This window comes from Nicotiana tomentosiformis, chromosome 3 (assembly GCF_000390325.3).
Source record: "Nicotiana tomentosiformis chromosome 3, ASM39032v3, whole genome shotgun sequence".
Classification (NCBI taxonomy): Eukaryota; Viridiplantae; Streptophyta; class Magnoliopsida; order Solanales; family Solanaceae; genus Nicotiana; species Nicotiana tomentosiformis.
The window spans coordinates 95,692,124-95,709,636 of NC_090814.1; the positions used below are offsets into that span (position 1 = coordinate 95,692,124).

The 17,513-nt window shown below is 38.2% G+C and overlaps 1 protein-coding gene across 1 annotated transcript; it reads right to left on the reverse strand.

Moving 5' to 3' along the window:
• Positions 1-987: 987 nt before the first annotated feature.
• LOC104119992 (uncharacterized) lies at positions 988-2,567 on the reverse strand. The gene is made up of 2 exons (XM_009631637.4): positions 2,185-2,567; positions 988-1,604 (listed from the first exon to the last, which is right to left on the reverse strand). The coding sequence occupies exons 1-2, from the start codon at positions 2,344-2,346 to the stop codon at positions 1,056-1,058; spliced, it is 711 nt and encodes a 236-aa protein (XP_009629932.1). The 5' UTR covers positions 2,347-2,567; the 3' UTR covers positions 988-1,055.
• Positions 2,568-17,513: the final 14,946 nt, after the last annotated feature.

Sequence of the window (17,513 nt, forward strand, 5' to 3'; positions counted from 1 at the left end):
ATCTTATGAAAATTTTCAAAAAATTATTACTCTCTTAATTGATTCCTCTTACCGTTCTGATACGCCTATTATATATATATATATATATACACACACATCATTGATGATAGCGTCTTCATCAAGCTTGTATTCGACTTCCCAAATACTGTTATTTGTAGCGACATATGTTCTTCTCTTCCCCATTCCTTAATGAACAGCCAAAAGATTTACAAATGAAAGAACCTTCGGGAGGAAAAAAAAAAAAATTTTCTATAGAGTGCTTCAAATAAAAAGGAGAGAATGAAAATGAATGATTATAGATGAAAAGAAGAGAGTTATGTGATTGAGAAGAAATGCTTAGTATTTATAGTAACCAAAAGAAAAAAGCTTACCAATACAATTGATAACTTGAGTAATAGGAATGGATAGTAACGTATTTGAGCAATTATTGTAGTATAATTAGCATTATGATATTATTGCTTATGTCACAACTGTAATTTAATTGCAGAAAACATATATTTATTAGAAAAATAAGAGAAAGGGCAAAAAATTGAGAAAAAAGATAAGTATTTTTCTTTGCCAAAGACAGGTGCAGTATTCTTTTTCACTCCTTTATTTATATAGATATATAGATATATGACTCAACATGTATGTGCACATGACATGAAGCCAAAGTCATTTTTTGTCGTTTAAGGTTTTATTTGTAAATATTTGATTAAAATTATCTTTATTTCCTCCTCAAATGAGATATTAATGACAATGTACTCTCTTGTGGTAATAAGGTATATTTGAAGTAAATTAATACTCCATCCTTTTTCTTTTGCGCCGAATTTGTTTAACTAAATGACAAATAATTATGACCCCAGACTAGTAAATAAAAAATAAATAAGGACTGAAAGTGTCCTTAAGACTTGGAGCATACGTTTCGTATTCGAGGTTGTCCCATCAGTCCATCACATTAGTATTATAATAGTCAGTACCTTCAATAAAAAAAATGGCAACTTGGACTTTGTTAACTGAACAGAACATAACAAAATTGCACATTACTGAATATGCTATTACAACTTGGATTGAATCTAAACTGCTACTCTCTCTGTGTGGGTGTCGACATCAGTTGCTGCAACCCACCCAAAATCCGAACTACCATCCAGGAAATAAAGCATAAAAACAAGGAAAATACAGCAGAGGAACATAGGAATAGGGCCAAAGATCCACAAAAATAGAGGAAACGAAAAGTAAAATGCGCGCAGTCCAAGTGACCAGAAATAGCTGCCTCGATTCACTGTCCTCCCTACATATTCCGCCGTCACAATATGTCTTGAACAATCCAACTTCTTGTAAGGCACGTTAATAAGTATACTAGCGTGACTATAATACCTAATTGATTGCACGTTAAACAAAAATGCAACCATAAAACATACCAATATAGAGAAGAATTTAATTGATAAGCAAAGATCGCTCTTATCGCCGTAAACATGAAATCCGATAGAACGACCTTTGCTTCCGCCAGTCATTAAGACTGCGATTAGGGAACTAAGCATAATAGCAGTAGATGCTAAAAGGGTTGACGCCATTATGTTGTTCCTTAACGTTTGTACTGCTAGAACTCCATTCTTGGATGAGTCCTGCACTATCATTCATTGATTTATTAGAAATTTCAAAATATTACTCTACGATATAATTTGATTCAATATAAAGTCTAAATCCAAATATAAATTAAAGGTATAATTCTTTATAAAATAAACTTATAAAAAGTGTCATACAAATCGAGACAGAAACAGAAGTCCGTAGTAGTATATAAAAACTAGTTGGTGCAAAAGTTTGCCTCTGAGGGTCTCTAAAAACAGTCTGGTAAGTGTTGGGTGTGTGTGAACAAGGTCTCACGTATAATGTAGGAAAAAAAAAAGCTACTTATAAGGAGTTGCATACAGACAATGATGTGAGGCTTTTTTGGAAAAAATCGAATTTGATATGAAGCGAACAATATCGCACCTTATTAAGAGTATCTTTGGGTCATTTTAGCCCAACAGTAAGCTCTGCATAGACAGAGCCCTCCCCACATGGTTGCAACAGTTTGCATGTTGTTGTTGTGGTGCAACAGTTTCTAATTAAACACGTATACATGGTTGCATGCAACAATTATCTCTGGGAAGAAGATTAAATGGATTGGAATTAGTAAATGAAAGGGAAATTAGACGAATTTACCTCCATCATAGCACGAACCCAGAAGTGACGATTAATGGAATTAATGCCGATAACCGTACGATTAGGGTGTTTAAGAATGCGATTAAGAAGCCATATGTGATAAGCCACCATAAATAGCAATCCTACTGGTACCAAGACATAATCCAGAATTTCTTTCTCCATTCGAATGGAGTTTCGATTTGAAGTGACAAATCTCTAAAGTGAATGTATTGGTCTCCACTATTCTTGTTTGGCCTTAGCTTTTTATTGTGCTGTAAATTTGTGTAATCTAATTCTACTACTCCCATGCCTTAAATGGAGGGAGAGGGAGAGGGAGAGGGAGAGTCCAATTGTGACACGAATCTCACTAGCTACCTCGGCTTTTGAGTAGTTGAGTGGTGTACTGGTGCCTCGTAATTCGACTAAAAATTAATATCAGCAAAAGTGTAACTCTTTAGTTAATTTATTTATTCTTTTCTGACAAACAAAAGTCAGATCTAGTAGGCGTAAGAGAAAGTTCAGGGAAAAGAACAAAACGTATATTCTTGGTGCCCTATTTTACTAATCTACTGATTTATTATGTGGTACTAGTTACTACTTTATCCTATCTCAATTTATGTGGCAGAGTTAGGATTACGAGAGTTAAAAAAAGTTTTTCTTTAACTGTAATAATTTTATATGTCTTTTAGATATTTTGAGTTATTAATTATGTAATTTATAGTACTTCTTACGTAGTTTCCAAATATATAATGGTTCTTAATTTTTTTTTCTATACAATATTTGAAACTTATTTATTATAATCCAAATTTTATATATTACCAGCCCTAAATAAATTTTTCTTACAATTTATATACAATATTTTATTAGTGTCTTAAATTAGAAGATTCTTTGCTTGGAAAATGACGTAACTGAAGGAAACGAAATTCGCATTGTCCTTCCATATGAATAAGACTCCTTCGAGTTGTGTGTTATCTATGTTAAGCCATAATTAGCGCAATTCCTCTCTCTTTGCCATAATTACCTATTTTAAGAAAAGAATAATGTATGGTATAACAACATACAAATTAAAAATAAATTTCGTACAAATTTAATACAAAATTTGTTATATCTACAACAACATACATACTAAAAATAAATTTCATACAACTAATTATACAGTATACAGCTTATTTACAACTTATCTAAAACCTTCATGTATCACTCTTACCCAGTTAAATACAACTACAACATCATACAACTTAAATTTAATTTTCATACAAATTTTATATAATATGTCTTTTATATGTATTTTGTATATAAATTATACATATTTTGTATTGGTGTGTTCTTCTGCTTCTTCTTCTTCAAATTTCAATCTAAAAATCCAACCAAATCAAATCTAATATTCACCAAATACCCTCAAAATCGAGATATAAACTCCATAGAATATTCTCAATCGTTTGCAATAACACTCAATCCAAACAAAAATATTTTTTAAAAATTCGAAATCGAATTCAAAGTTTCGAAGCCTTTTAATTGTTGTCAATGGTGGAGAGTCAAACACCTTCAAAATTTAATGATTAACAATTTTAATTTGAACAATCCCACGAAATAACTAATATACATCTACGACTAGCACGCCATCCGAATACCAACAAGAAAAGGGGAAGCCCAAAAAAGCTCCAAATTTCAGCCATAGCAAAATTCAAATCGATAAAAAATTAATCTCTTTCTTCACCATTGTTAGAGATAATTATGATCTTTAGAAGAAAAAACTTGTAGGATCGGTGTAGAAAGGGGGTTGATTTCAAAGAGAGAAAGGGGAAAATCCTTTAGAAAGATTGGGCTTTGTCTGGGTAACTAATGAATTATGAGGATTTTTAGGGATTTACTAAATTAATAGGCTACAATCAAGGGATACTCATTTAAAACTAATTTGTATATAATTGATAAATTATATATGACCATGTAATTAAGTTAAAATTTGATTAGGGAGGGTAAATAAGTTTCATATATAGTACAGGTAGGTAAAAATCACGAAAGGGACAACTATCAGGCCCAAGTGACAAATAAAAAGGATGGTTGGAATTTAGTCAAACCTGTATGGGTCAAAATCTGCCCAAGAATATTTAAGATAAGATAACACTAAAGAAAGAGTCCTCGAGTCGTCATCAGTCGAGGTTTTGTCGTCGAGATGTTAACAATGGTCGAGGTCGAGCACCGTTGACGAAGTTGTAACGACTAGTTTTCGAAATAGGATATTAAAGAGAATATTCTAGTGAATATTCTCTGCACTTATACTATTAGGGTTTATTAGGAAAATATATCATATAAATAGAAAAAGAGATAATGATATGGGGCATCTGACATTCATTTGATAAGAACAGACTTTTGACAAAAGATTCTCTCTCACTAAGATACAAACACTACCTTTTCATCAAGATTCCCATTCATATTATTCTGTAACGACCTGATTGGTCATTTTCAACTCTAGCAGGTCGTTCAACGGTTTGAGACCTTGAGTAGCTTCACTTCATATTTTATGACTTGTACGTGTGGTCGGAATTAAATTTCGGGAGATTCGGAGTTCATTCGGATGGAAAAATTTTAAATTCAGAAACTTTAAGTTGGAATAGTTGATCAAAGTTTGAATTTTGTGTAAACGACTTCGGAATCGAGATTTGAAGGTTCCAATAGGTAAGTATGATGATTTCGTACTTGGGCGTATATTCGGGGTTGAGTATCGGGTGATCCGGGATCATTTTAGCGCTTATTATGAAAAGTTGGCAATTCAAAGGTTTTAGAATCTCCTAAGTTTGGTTTGAAGTGGACTTTCATGTTATCGATGTCCGTTTGGGGTTCTGAGCCTTGGAATAGGTTCGTATCTGACGAACGCAAAACCGGTGTATAAAACTTAGGCTCGCTAGTCAAAAAATAGTATAGTATTAAATCGTCTCCACAAGGATTGGGTTAAATAATATTCTAATAAATTTTCGGCTCAACACTATCCGGGATAATAAATCTTTGATTGATGTTATTATCGACTTTAAATAAAACTAAGATTATCAATTTTAAGAAACTAATGACACTTTAATGACTAGTAGCAACGCTTGAGTATCAGGGTGAGAAGTAAGGGTTGTGACAAGATATGTGATCAACTATTGTTTCGGGTAACTCTAGGTTAAGTTCATTCTTAACTTCTATTGACTCCTTCGATTTCAACAGATGATTAGGCTACTTTAAGGATTCAAATTCTTCTTCCGAATGAATGAGATTCCTTAGATCAATCTAATAACAGGTCCTATGAACATATGCACAAAAATAGTGAATGAATGATCTTTTGAAGAACACCTCTCGATTATTCTTCTAAACTGGGTTAATTGATAACTCTCTAAGCTCTTTCGATTACCTAGAAGAGGCGTAAAATCAACCCAAACAATATGGCACAATGCGAATAGCAGTAACAATTCTCTGTCGATTAAAGTAAAACTATAATAAGCATTGCAATTCAATTAATAACTCATTCAATGAATTCGGGCAGTTAACATAGAGTAAAACCTATAACGATAGTCAAATCACAACATTCGTCAATAACCCTAAGAAAGATTACTCCATAATGGAGAAAATATTCATCGCAAGAGTATTAGAAGAACAAGAAAATATTACAATTCCCAAATTCAAACAAACTTTCGTATGGAATGAATTGAATCAAGTATTTTGCGAGTTCGTTGCTTCCTTGTCTTCTTCTCTCCCAAAAGTTCCTCTAAAAATCCAAGATACCCCATTTTTAGACGAGCTCGGCTTCATATAGGTCAAGAGGAGTTGCCTCCAAAATTACAAAAATAGGCTTGAGAAATTTTTCGGACCGGACGTTTGCGGCCGCGCACCTGGGCAGGTGATCGTGCATATGGCCGCGTACTTTGGATAGTGTTATGCTCTACTTGCGTGCCCAGTGCGCGACTGCGTACCTGGGTGGCTTCCTTCTCTATTCTTCGTTTCTCTTCGTTAAGTGCATTATTGTCCGTTGATCCTCGATTACGATCCCAACTTAATCCATGGGCTTTTACTCAGACTTCAAAGCTCCAGAATAGATTGAATTAGCTCTACAGCCTCATCGTATCTCGGAATCGCTCCTACAAAGCATAAAACATACACTCGGTGCAAAATAATACTATTTAAAGCTCAAACACTAGTAAATTGCAGCGAATTATAGTGCAATTAATGGACAAAATGCGCAATTATAGCCTACCATCAACACCTCACACTTAAACCCTTTGCTCGTCCTCGAGCAATCAAACTACACTTCACTTAAAATATGACCTTTTTCAACAACTCTCAAGACTCATCACACCAAGACTCTTTAAAATATATTAAGCACAATATTGTAACATCGTAACCTCAAGATTTGACTCAAAAACACCAAGCATTATCTATAACCCGCTCACTTACTCTAACACAGAGGTCAAGCATTACCTTTCCTTTGTGAATCCAGTGCCCTCATACAACCATAGAGAGTAATTCCACACATAAAAGACACGAAGAACAATTAGGAACTCAAGATAGAAAGAATTCACTCACTCTCAGAAATAACATTCATATGCCACAAAAGACGTACCATAGGCTTGCCCGTAGTGTACTACTCTACTAATTGATTTCATTTAGTCAAAGATCAATAGGAATTTAATTGGTTGTAATGTAGGCTGCGGGACAGGTAGAATACATTTGGATATGAGAGTGATTACACCTCCCTAAGCACTTTTAATATATATACTTAACCATTCAAGACCCAACACTTATGTCAAACCATACTCCACCTTCACATCAATATATATTTTAACTCCCTACTTCTTTAAGCACAATTACATTAAGGGTCACCACTATCAAAGAATATTTTGCACAACAATTCACTTTTTTTTTTCAATTCAAGTGGCTCTTACTTTTTCAAACTAGTGCACATGTCTCCTTATTTCATTAGTTCCACTCAAAAGCCAAACCAACCACGCCGTACTTCAACTTTTACAAAGTTCACAACAATTTCAAGTGCTCATGAGAGGTAAAAGGTTCAAATAGAGGGTCATTTCAAACAAAATGGGTAAGGCTTGTAATGTGGTTGCCAAAGAAACAAGATTACAGGCTCAAAGGTATTAACTAAGATACATAACAATTAGGTGGATAAGGCACATAACTGGCTCAACAAAAAAATGCTTATATTAATTCCAAGACTGAATAAACTACCATTTTGCTTTGCAAACACATAGGGCAAGTTCTAGACATCAAATGCAATGCACAAAATAACACAAAACCTCACCCACACATGGCACATACTCACTCAGGATCGGACTCATCAAGACACTCTAGTCAAAGCAGTCAAGCAAAGTCAAGAACATGCAATTTAAGGTACTTCTACGAGAGTCAGAAACTGAGTCTAAGCGTCACAACTAGAGCACTCACTATTCTCCAAGCATAAAAGAGTCAATATATGTTGCCTTCCATTTAAATTAGATCTCAAGGTACCTACTCCTAACAAAAAAAATAAAGCTAACTACACCTGGTTCAATTAAAACCCTTGGAAAAGAACCGCAGCATAAAGAAAAACCAAGGGGGAATTAATACACTACCTAACAAGAGAAAATCTTTTTGTCTTTTTCTTTCGACTTTAATCCCTTAAGAAACCCGTCGAATGATATCCATCGTCGGAAAAAATCAAGAATTTTAAATTTTTTATGTATTTTTGTTTTTTCATCTATCTCTAACTACAACTACCAAAAACAAAACTCACATACATACAACATACAAATATTCCCCACCCCACACTTTAAATGGTGGCATGTCCCCATGACACATAAAGTAAAATGCAAAGATAAAGAAAACTCCCCTGATCAAGTCAGTCCGTGTCGGAGACGGTTCCGGGATCCAGATGACAAGCCCGACCAAATTCACGTAGCCATGCCATAATCTTCCTCTCAGATTTGGCATTCTGTGTAGCAAGGGCATCCACTCGAGCTCCCAAGTTAGTGACAGAGGTACACATCCCCGCCATTTCCTACTTTAAGGTGCTCATTCTTGTGTCCTAACCGCCACCTGAAGTTACCCCAAACACCCGGCTCATGTGGTGGAGAAGCAGCGACATCCTCATTGCCCTCTTCGGGCACATCAGATTCCTCGCTATCCACCTCAGCGGGCCCATCAGGGTCCTTCCTGATTACAACTTTATCAGCCCAAAATTTATGTTCGCACTTTACTTTTCCATCCAAGTCCTTATTTTCCGGTACTCGTGCCTTACGACATAACCGAGTGACTAATGATGGGAAAAAGAACCCATACCTCTACATAAGACAAAGAATCAACATGTCGGCCTGAAGGATCTGAGCCACATCAAAATCGTGGTCATTGACAAAGGACCAAATTAGAGTCGCCCGAGGACCATTCAACTTAGTGGTGTTTCCTAAAGGCAGCGGACGATTATTGATAACGTAAAGCCAGCACTTCCCTTCAAAGGTCAGCGAAGCTGGGTGAAATTTTTGCCCTTTATCCACACTACCTCCTTGTCAGGTACACAAATAATTGCGAAGAACAGACGCCACATGTATGGTTCTTTGCTGTGCGTGGCGTAGTAGTCAACATCCGGATCTTTCACGAATTCCGGGAAATGATAGGCCCTTCGGATGGCCTCTTTGGAGAAGTCCACCCTCTTCTTCTTGACTGTGCAGACATGGGCATCATGTTCTGGGCAGTTTGCATAGAACTCCCGAACAACCATTAAGTTCACCTCGTCAGGTTCTTCAAAAAAATATCCCTAAGCCGCGCCTGACCAATTCATGATACATACGGGGACAGTCATTCTAGAGGGACCCAATATCAATTCCCCTCTCCAGTATGGGCTTCTTTCTTGCCTTGTGTTGTAATCGTTCCTGGGCTTCCTAGGAGATGAACTTCTTCTGATCATATGGGCGAGCAGATGCCGAAGCTCGTGACCGGGATGTGCCCGCTTGACCACTTGTGGAGGCACCTGTGATTTTTCATTTCTTGGATAGCGCCATAGTACCTGCAACAAACCGCCAACTATTAGCTAATGAATCACATGGAGAACCAAGAGAGGCTACTCAGACTTCACCCTTACACTTGGTCACAACATTACACCTATAATCTTATTGAGGCAATTAACAAACACTTAACAAGCACAGTTCTTCCGAACCCCCCCCCTCCCCCCACAAATCAATTTCAGCCCTAATTAGACCAAGGATACACCAATGTCACACCCATCCACTTTATGGCCAGTCTCTATGTTGAAACTCGTCTTCCACCCCTATAAGAAAAGGATCATAAAAAGAAAGAAAACAAAAAACAAAAATATGCTACAACACAAGCAAAATAAAATACAATAAACTAAGAAAAGAGAGAGAGAAAGCATCTCACTTACCGAAGGGGACTCGGGAGAGAAAACTCGTAAGGTTGGGTGAAGGGAGAAGAGGAGGGGGTGGTGTGGTGATGTGTGTCTTACAGAGAGAGGATGAGAGAAGGGGGGTCGAATTAGGGTTGTTTAGTGTAGGGGGAAAAAGAGGAAAAATTTACCTGATGCGGGACGTGCGCGGACGCGCATCTGATGGGGTGCCCGCGCACCTGGTCGCACATTTTCACTAGTGTAACCGGTGTATAAAACTTAGGCTCTCTAGTCAAATATAGTATAATATTAAATCGTCTCCACAAGGATTGGGTTAAATAATGTTCTAATAAATCTTCGGCTCAACACTATCCAGGATAATAAACCTTTGATTGATGTTATTATCGACTACAAATAAAACTAAAATTATCAATTTTAAGAAACTAATGACACTTTAATGACTAGTAGCAACGATTGAATATCAGGGTGAGAAGTAAGGGTTGTGACAAGATATGTGATCAACTATTATTCCGAGTAACTCTAGGTTAAGTTCATTCTTAACTTCTATTGACTCCTTCAATTTCAACAAATGATTAGGCTACTTTAGGGATTCAAATTCTTCTTCCGAATGAATGAAATTCCTTTGATCAATCTAATAACAGGTCCTATGAACATGTGCACAAAAATAGTGAATGGATGATCTTTCGAAGAACACCTCTCGATTATTCTTCTAAACTGGGTTAATTGATAACTCTCTAAGCTCTTTCGATTACCTAGAAGAGGCGTAAAATCAACCCAAACAATATGGCACAATGCGAATAGCAGTAACAATTCTCTGTCGATTAAAGTAAAACCATAATAAGCCTTGCAATTCAATTAATAACTCATTCAATGAATTTGGGCAGTTAATATAAAGTAAAACCCAAAACGTTAGTCAAATCACAACATCCGTCAATAATCCTAAGAAAGATTACTCCATAATGGAGAAAATATTCATCGCAAGAGTATTAGAAGAATAAGAAAACATTACAATTCTCAAATTAGAACAAACTTTCGTATTGAATGAATTGGATCAAGTATTTTGCGATTATGTTGCTTCCTTGCCTTCTTGTCTCCCAAACTTTCCTCTAAAAATCCAATATACCCCCCTTTTAGATGAGCTGGGCTTCATATAGATCAAGAGGAGTCACCTCCGAAGTTACAAAAATAGTCTTGAGAAATTTTTCGTATCGGACATGCACGGCCGCGCACCTGGGTAGGTGATCGGGCATATGGCCGCGCACTTTGGAAAGTGTTCTGCTCTACTTGCGCACCCAGTGCGTGACCGCGCACCTGGGTGGCTTCCTGCTCCATTCTTTGCTTCTCTTCGTTAAGTGCATTATTGTCCGTTGATCCTCGATTACGATTCCAACTTAATCCATAGGCTTTTACTCAGACTTCAAAGCTCCAGAATAGCTCGAATTAGCTCCACTCGGAATCGCTCCTACAAAGCATAAAACACACACTTAGTGCAAAATAATACCATTTAAAGCTCAAACTCTAGTAAAGTGCAGCTAATTAGAATGCAATTAATGGCCAAAATGCGTAATTATAGCCTACCATCAGTATCGTGATCTATGACTTGTACGTAAAGCTTGGCGTCATTTCGGAATATTTAACTGTAATTCAGACGCGTTCATCGAAGTTTGAATGTTTGAAAGTTAAAAGGAAGATTTGATCGTCGATTCATGATTTTGATGTAGTTTGGTGTGATTTGAGGCCACGAGCAGCTTCATATTATGTTTTGAGACTGGTTTGTGTAATTGGATGAGGTCCCGGGGGCCTCGGGTGTATTTTGGATGTGTTTGGGTTTTGTTGTGCTCTTATTAGATGTTTCACCGTCGTTTTCTTGGGTATAAAGGATACTATATTAAGCAAATAATCTTTGATTTATGATTTGATTGAATCATTAAATCTATATCGTAATTACGGAGTCATATCAACAACAATCATCGAATTCTGATGTCATATGAGAGAGTTATGCCCATTTCCGTATCGGAAAATATTGCCGGTGCTCAGGTATCGCAATTGCGAACATTTGTTCGTAATTGCGAAGATTGTAGATTTTTGCCTTGGTTCTCAATTATGACCATTTTTTCGCAATTGCGAAGCCTGTAGATTTTTGCCTTGGTTCGCAATTGTGAAGTTTGTAGATTTTTGCCTTGCTTCGCAATTGCAAATACTTGTCCGCAATTGCGAGGGTCCGCAAATGCGAACCCTGTGTCGCAAATGCGACATCTGCACTTGGTCAAAGGGTTGGGAGGCAGGATTTTGGAGACATTCTCTCATTTTTGGAACCCTAGGCTCGGTAGGAGGCGATTTTGAAGAGGGATTTTCATCTACAATCTTTGGGTAAGTAATTTTGTTCAATTTTCAACTATTTTACATGGATTATATACAGATTTTAACATGAAATTTGTGGTAATTGTGGGATTTTTAAAGAAAAAACTAGGAATCGTATTTTTTGATTTTGACCACAAAATTGGACAAGGAATTTGGAATAAATTATATATTTGAGTTCATGATGTTATGGGCAAAGTTTATCTTCAAAAATTTTTAGAATCCGGACACGTGGGTCCGAGGGTTGACTTTATTGATTTTTTGAGCGGAGTTGGTAATTGTTATAAATTGATTAATTATAAGCATTGGAGTATATTTTAATTAATTTGCACATTGTTTGACTAGTTTCGAATCGTTTGGCTTTGAGTCGAGGTGTTAGAGAGGCATTGGAGCCGATTATGGATCTTCGGAGTGAGGTTAGTCTCTTGTCTAACCCTGTAAGGGGAAATATATCTCGTAGGTATTATATTCTTATGTGCTGCATGTTCTGGGAGATATGCATGTATGAGATGATGAGTGTCTGTGCATATGCTAGGATTCCTGATTTGTCCGGGTGGACTTAGGTTTACGCCATGCTTTAATTGTACTATTTGAGTTATCCTTTCCTGTTTAATTCCTTTATTTTGCGTTACGACTTGAGACTAGGCTTGCGTAGAGTGATAGACTCACTATTATAAGAGATTTGACGAGCTACTTGATTAGACGCAGAATAATTGTGCTTCCCTTACTAATTTCTCTCGCGTTGTGTGTTTTCATCGAAAAGCTTATTTAAATTTCATAACTCACACGTATATTCATGAGTGGGGTCAACGACCCGTTAAATCTTCTTATTCTTATAGGATCGGGTCATTTGACTCGGCAGGATTATGTACCACACTCTGATGGGATCGGACCGTTCGCCTCGGCAGGATTATGTACCACACTCTTATGGGATTGGGTCATTTGCCTCAACAGGATTATGTACCACACTCTTATGGGATCGGGCCGTTCGCCTCGGTAGTATCATATTCTTATGGGATCGGGCCGTTCGCCTCGGCAACATCATATTCTAATGGGATCAGGTTGTTCGCCTCGACATTTCTATAAATACTCTTATGGGATCGGGTTGTTCGCCTCGGCAGCTTCATGAAACACTCTTATGGGATCGGGTCGTTCACCTCGGCAGGATTATGCACCACACTCTTATGGGATCGGACCATTCACCTTGGCAGTATCATATTCTTATGGGATCGAGTCGTTCGCCTCGGCAACATCATATTCTAATGGGATCAGGTCGTTCGCCTCGGCATTTCTATAAATACTCTTATGGGATCGGGCCGTTCGCCTTGGCAGCTTCATGAAACACTCTTATGGGATTGGGTCGTTCGCCTCGGTAGCATCGTGCGTAATATTTGACAAGAAACCATCGTATCTGTGAGTTTTCCTGATTTGAGTTATGATGATCTATCTGGTGGGAACCATTTTACATATATACTCCTGTTGAGGAGGTGACCGATAATTGAGAGCTTGAGTTTACTGTTTAGAGGAGGATTGTACCACGTACCTATATTTGTTTATATTATTTATTTACCCTGGCTCATATTTGTTTACTTCCTACTGTATTTGATTTATTAGACCACTAGTAAGTGTCGATGTTGACCCCTCATCACTACTTCTCCGATGTTAGGTTAGATACTTACTGGGTATGCGTTAATTTACGTACTCATGCTACACTTGTTGCACTTATTGTGCATGTATATATATATATATATATATATATATATATATATATATATATATATATATATGTCGGGTGGTCTTTGGGGCGCAAATGCGCGGTTATTGCGGGGACTTCACGGTGAGCTGCATTATATGTTACGACCCGTAGCATATGGAGTCTCCGTCTTAATTAGTTATATTATCCTGTCTATTTTGTACTCCACACAGATGTTGTATTGTTATTGTACCTTCTAGTAGGTGGTCATGCACTTGTGACACCGAATTTTGGGGATTCCTAGTGGATGTTCATTATTGTAGTTCATGTTATTATTATCATTTCACCTTGTAATTTATATTTTATACGAGATTTGGTAAAACAAATCACAGGTTTCTACGAGTACCAGATTTCACTCTATTTATTTAAATGGGATTTATGAATTTAAAAATAATAAAATAAGTAATAAAGTTGATAATTCACCGTTGGCTTGCCTGACGGCGACGTTGAGCGCCATCACGGCCTATAGTGGATTTTGGGATCGTGACAGATTCCATACTTTTCCATCAGATTCGAGAATAATTCGAGCATTCTAGAATTTGTCTATCACTCAACATTGTCAGGAAGGACAATCATCTAGTTCATCCTTTATTGGGTAAATCACTTATCCTATTTACTTAAATACCATTTATTGTTATTTATTACTATTTATTGCTACATTATTGCTCATACTTTTCGGGACAGTTAATGCACACTGCTATCAATCTACCACTAGATCTGTTTAACATTAGTCATTCTTTCGGAACTCACATCTAGAAATATTATTATTAACTAGGTTTAACCCATAAAATTTAATTATTTTATCTAAAAGTTACATTTTTGGACAAATAATTTGGCGCCATCTGTGGGGATTTCTTAGTTAAGCTGTTAGTTTCTTCTAGATCTACAGCCAACACGGGTCACTAACGTAAAAAAAAAAACAAGATCTCCTTTCTTTGTACATGCAAAATCCCAACATGGCAGGTAACCGAGAAGAAAGGATGAGAATAATAAGTGACCTCCCAACTAATCTCATGAACCTCATGAAACGACAGACGAAGATGCAACGCCCAATGCCTCCCCTAGGTGAGATGGGTTACTACCTCCTTACTGCAGCATCATAAAATCTCTTGGTAAGGGAGCCTCCACATCTATGGGGGAAAAGACGCCCCTAGCTGTAAAAAAATCTCCTCAAAGCATGGCTAACTGACACGACAAGACTTCCCGGGACGCGGCTAGAGAAAATAAAAGGACTGCAATATACAACCAGTAGGCGAGCAGTGCAACCAACTCCCTCCTCCTCCAACGACAAGTATTACTCACAATGTCATTAATAATGCAGGTGACAACGCCCTCGCAAACATTTTGAAAAGGATGGAGGAAATATAGAATGAGAACAAGGTACTCCAAGATCAAATGAAAGAATACCAGGAAAGGGTCGATAAAATACCGGGCTTCCCCAAGCTGTTGCCAAAGAGAGATGCCAACCGGTACATCGAACAGCCGTACAGTGATGACGCAGCCCCACATGTTATACCAAAAACTTTTAAAATGCTGCCCTACCTCAAGATATATGATGGCATCACAACTGACCCCGAAGATCATGTGACTCATTACGTCACCGCCGTAAAAGGCAACGACCTCGCTAAGGAACATGTGTCTTACATTTTGCTGAAAAAAGTTCGGAGAAATCCTCATTAGAGGAGCATTAACATGGTATTTGCAGCAACCGACACGATCCATCGAAACTTTTAAAGAAACGGCCGACAAGTTCGTAATGGCCCACGCTGGAGACAAAAAGGTCGAGGCTAGAGTGAACGACATATTTGCCATCAAAAAATCTCTGGGAGAGGGATTAAGGAACTTCCTTGCCCAGTTCAATAGAGTAAGGATGAATTTGCCAAACATGTCTGAAGGGATGGCGGTCGCAGCCTTTCAGAATAGGTTGAGCAGGGATGGCTCAAGAGTAACAAGGAAATTGTAAAGCCGATTGATGAGGTATCCCCCAACCATATGGGATGAGATCCACAATGCTTATTGCGCTGAAGTCCGTGTAGATGAGGACGACCTCAACGGGCCAAACCACCGGCTAACCTCAATACAAGCGGAGTCAAGAAAAGATCGAAGAGAGAATGCTAGAAGAAATCACCCGATCCCACGGCCTAACAGGGAACGGCACCAACCATACATCAGGATGGCCATCGCCTCCTCTCCTCGCTATGAAGAAGGTCCATCCAGACCCAGAACGGTAACTCATCGGAACGACTGAGGTGTGCCCCCTTACTTTTTGCTCACAACTTTTGTGTGTTACCCACAAAGATAGTATACGCCCTGGAGAAACTTAGACCAAAGTGAAGTGGCCGCCGAAGATGAGATCAGACCCTAATGCCAGAAAGTCTGATGCCCTCTGTGAGTTCTACCAAGAACGAGTGCACAAAACGGAAGATTGCATCGCCCTAAGGTAGGAGGTCGTGAATATGCTATGTCAAGGATATCTTAAAGAGTTGCTAAACGACAAGGGAAGAACCAATTTCGCCAGAGGGAGCGAACATCAAGGGCCACCTAAACCACCCTCACCAGCCCGTACCATCAACATGATCATTGGAGATGACGCCTCTATCAACAACATGAAGTTTGCCACTACACACAAACTCAAGCGATCCATCACCCATGAATGGTACGATGAGATCAATGAAAGTATCATCTTCGACAAGTCAAATGCCGACGGTTTAGTCTTCCCTCATCATGACGCTCTCGTCATTACTCTGCGAATTTTGGATACTGATGTTAAACATATTATGTTGATGACGGAAGTGGCGCGAACATCATCCATCCCCGAGTACTTACCCAAATGAAGCTCGAGGATAGGATAATGTCGTGCTGCATCACACTAACTTGTTTTATCAATGCAGTATAATGGACATCCGGAGAAATTACTCTCCCCGTTTTGGCCAACAGCGTAACTCTAGAAATAACATTCCATATCATGAACCAAGACACTGCGTACAACGCTATAGTAGGTCGACCGTGGATACACCCCCAACAAGGTCGTCCCCTCCAATTTATACCAAGTCATCAAATTTCCAACTCCATGGGGGATATTCAGCGTACGAGGAGAGCAACGTACATCCTGGGAATGCTACCGCATTGCTTTAGACAGCACAACCTCCCAACAAAGGAAGGACAAATAAAAAGAGGAATAACAATCAGCAGGATCGAGGTCGATACATGACGAGGTCGTAGAAGGTATCCGAGATCCCAACGTAGTCGAAGTCGCAGGGTCGACCATAGAAGACCTCGACCCCATTCAATTAGACTCCAACGACCACAACAACAAGGCCTATATCGGTTGCAAGCTACACGACCCAGGTAAATTCAGGAAATTCTTAAAAACTAACGTAGATTTGTTTGCTTTCAGCTATGCAGATATACTAGGTATCCCAAAGGAAATTTTCACAGACAAACTGAACGTCGACCCATTCCACCCCACCCCCCAGTAAGACAGGTCAGGCGTAAGTTTAATTCCGCAATTAATGGCACGGTACGTGAAGATGTGGAAAACCTGTTGGAAAATGGCTCCATCAGGGAGTCGAAGTAGCCCTGTTGGGTCGCCAACGTAGTAATGGTGAAAAAGAAGAATGTGAAATAGCAGATGTGCATGGATTTCACATATTTAACAAAGCATACCCCAAGGATTCGTTTTATTACCACATATCGACCAACTCATCGATGCAACGGCCGGGCATGAATTATTGAGCTTCTTGGATGCTTATTCAGGTTATAATCAAATACTCATGGAAGAAGAGGATAAGGAAAAAACCACATTCATCACCCATTAGGCGACGTACTACTACAGGGTCATGCCCTTTGGGCTAAAGA

Bases quoted from the DNA above. Each gene is read 5' to 3' on its own strand.
- LOC104119992 (XM_009631637.4), bottom strand. From the start codon at position 2,346: ATGGAGAAAGAAATTCTGGATTATGTCTTGGTACCAGTAGGATTGCTA. The intron at 1,605-2,184 runs GTAAATTCGTCT...ATGATAGTGCAG, and splicing joins GGGTTCGTGCTATGATGGAG to GACTCATCCAAGAATGGAGT.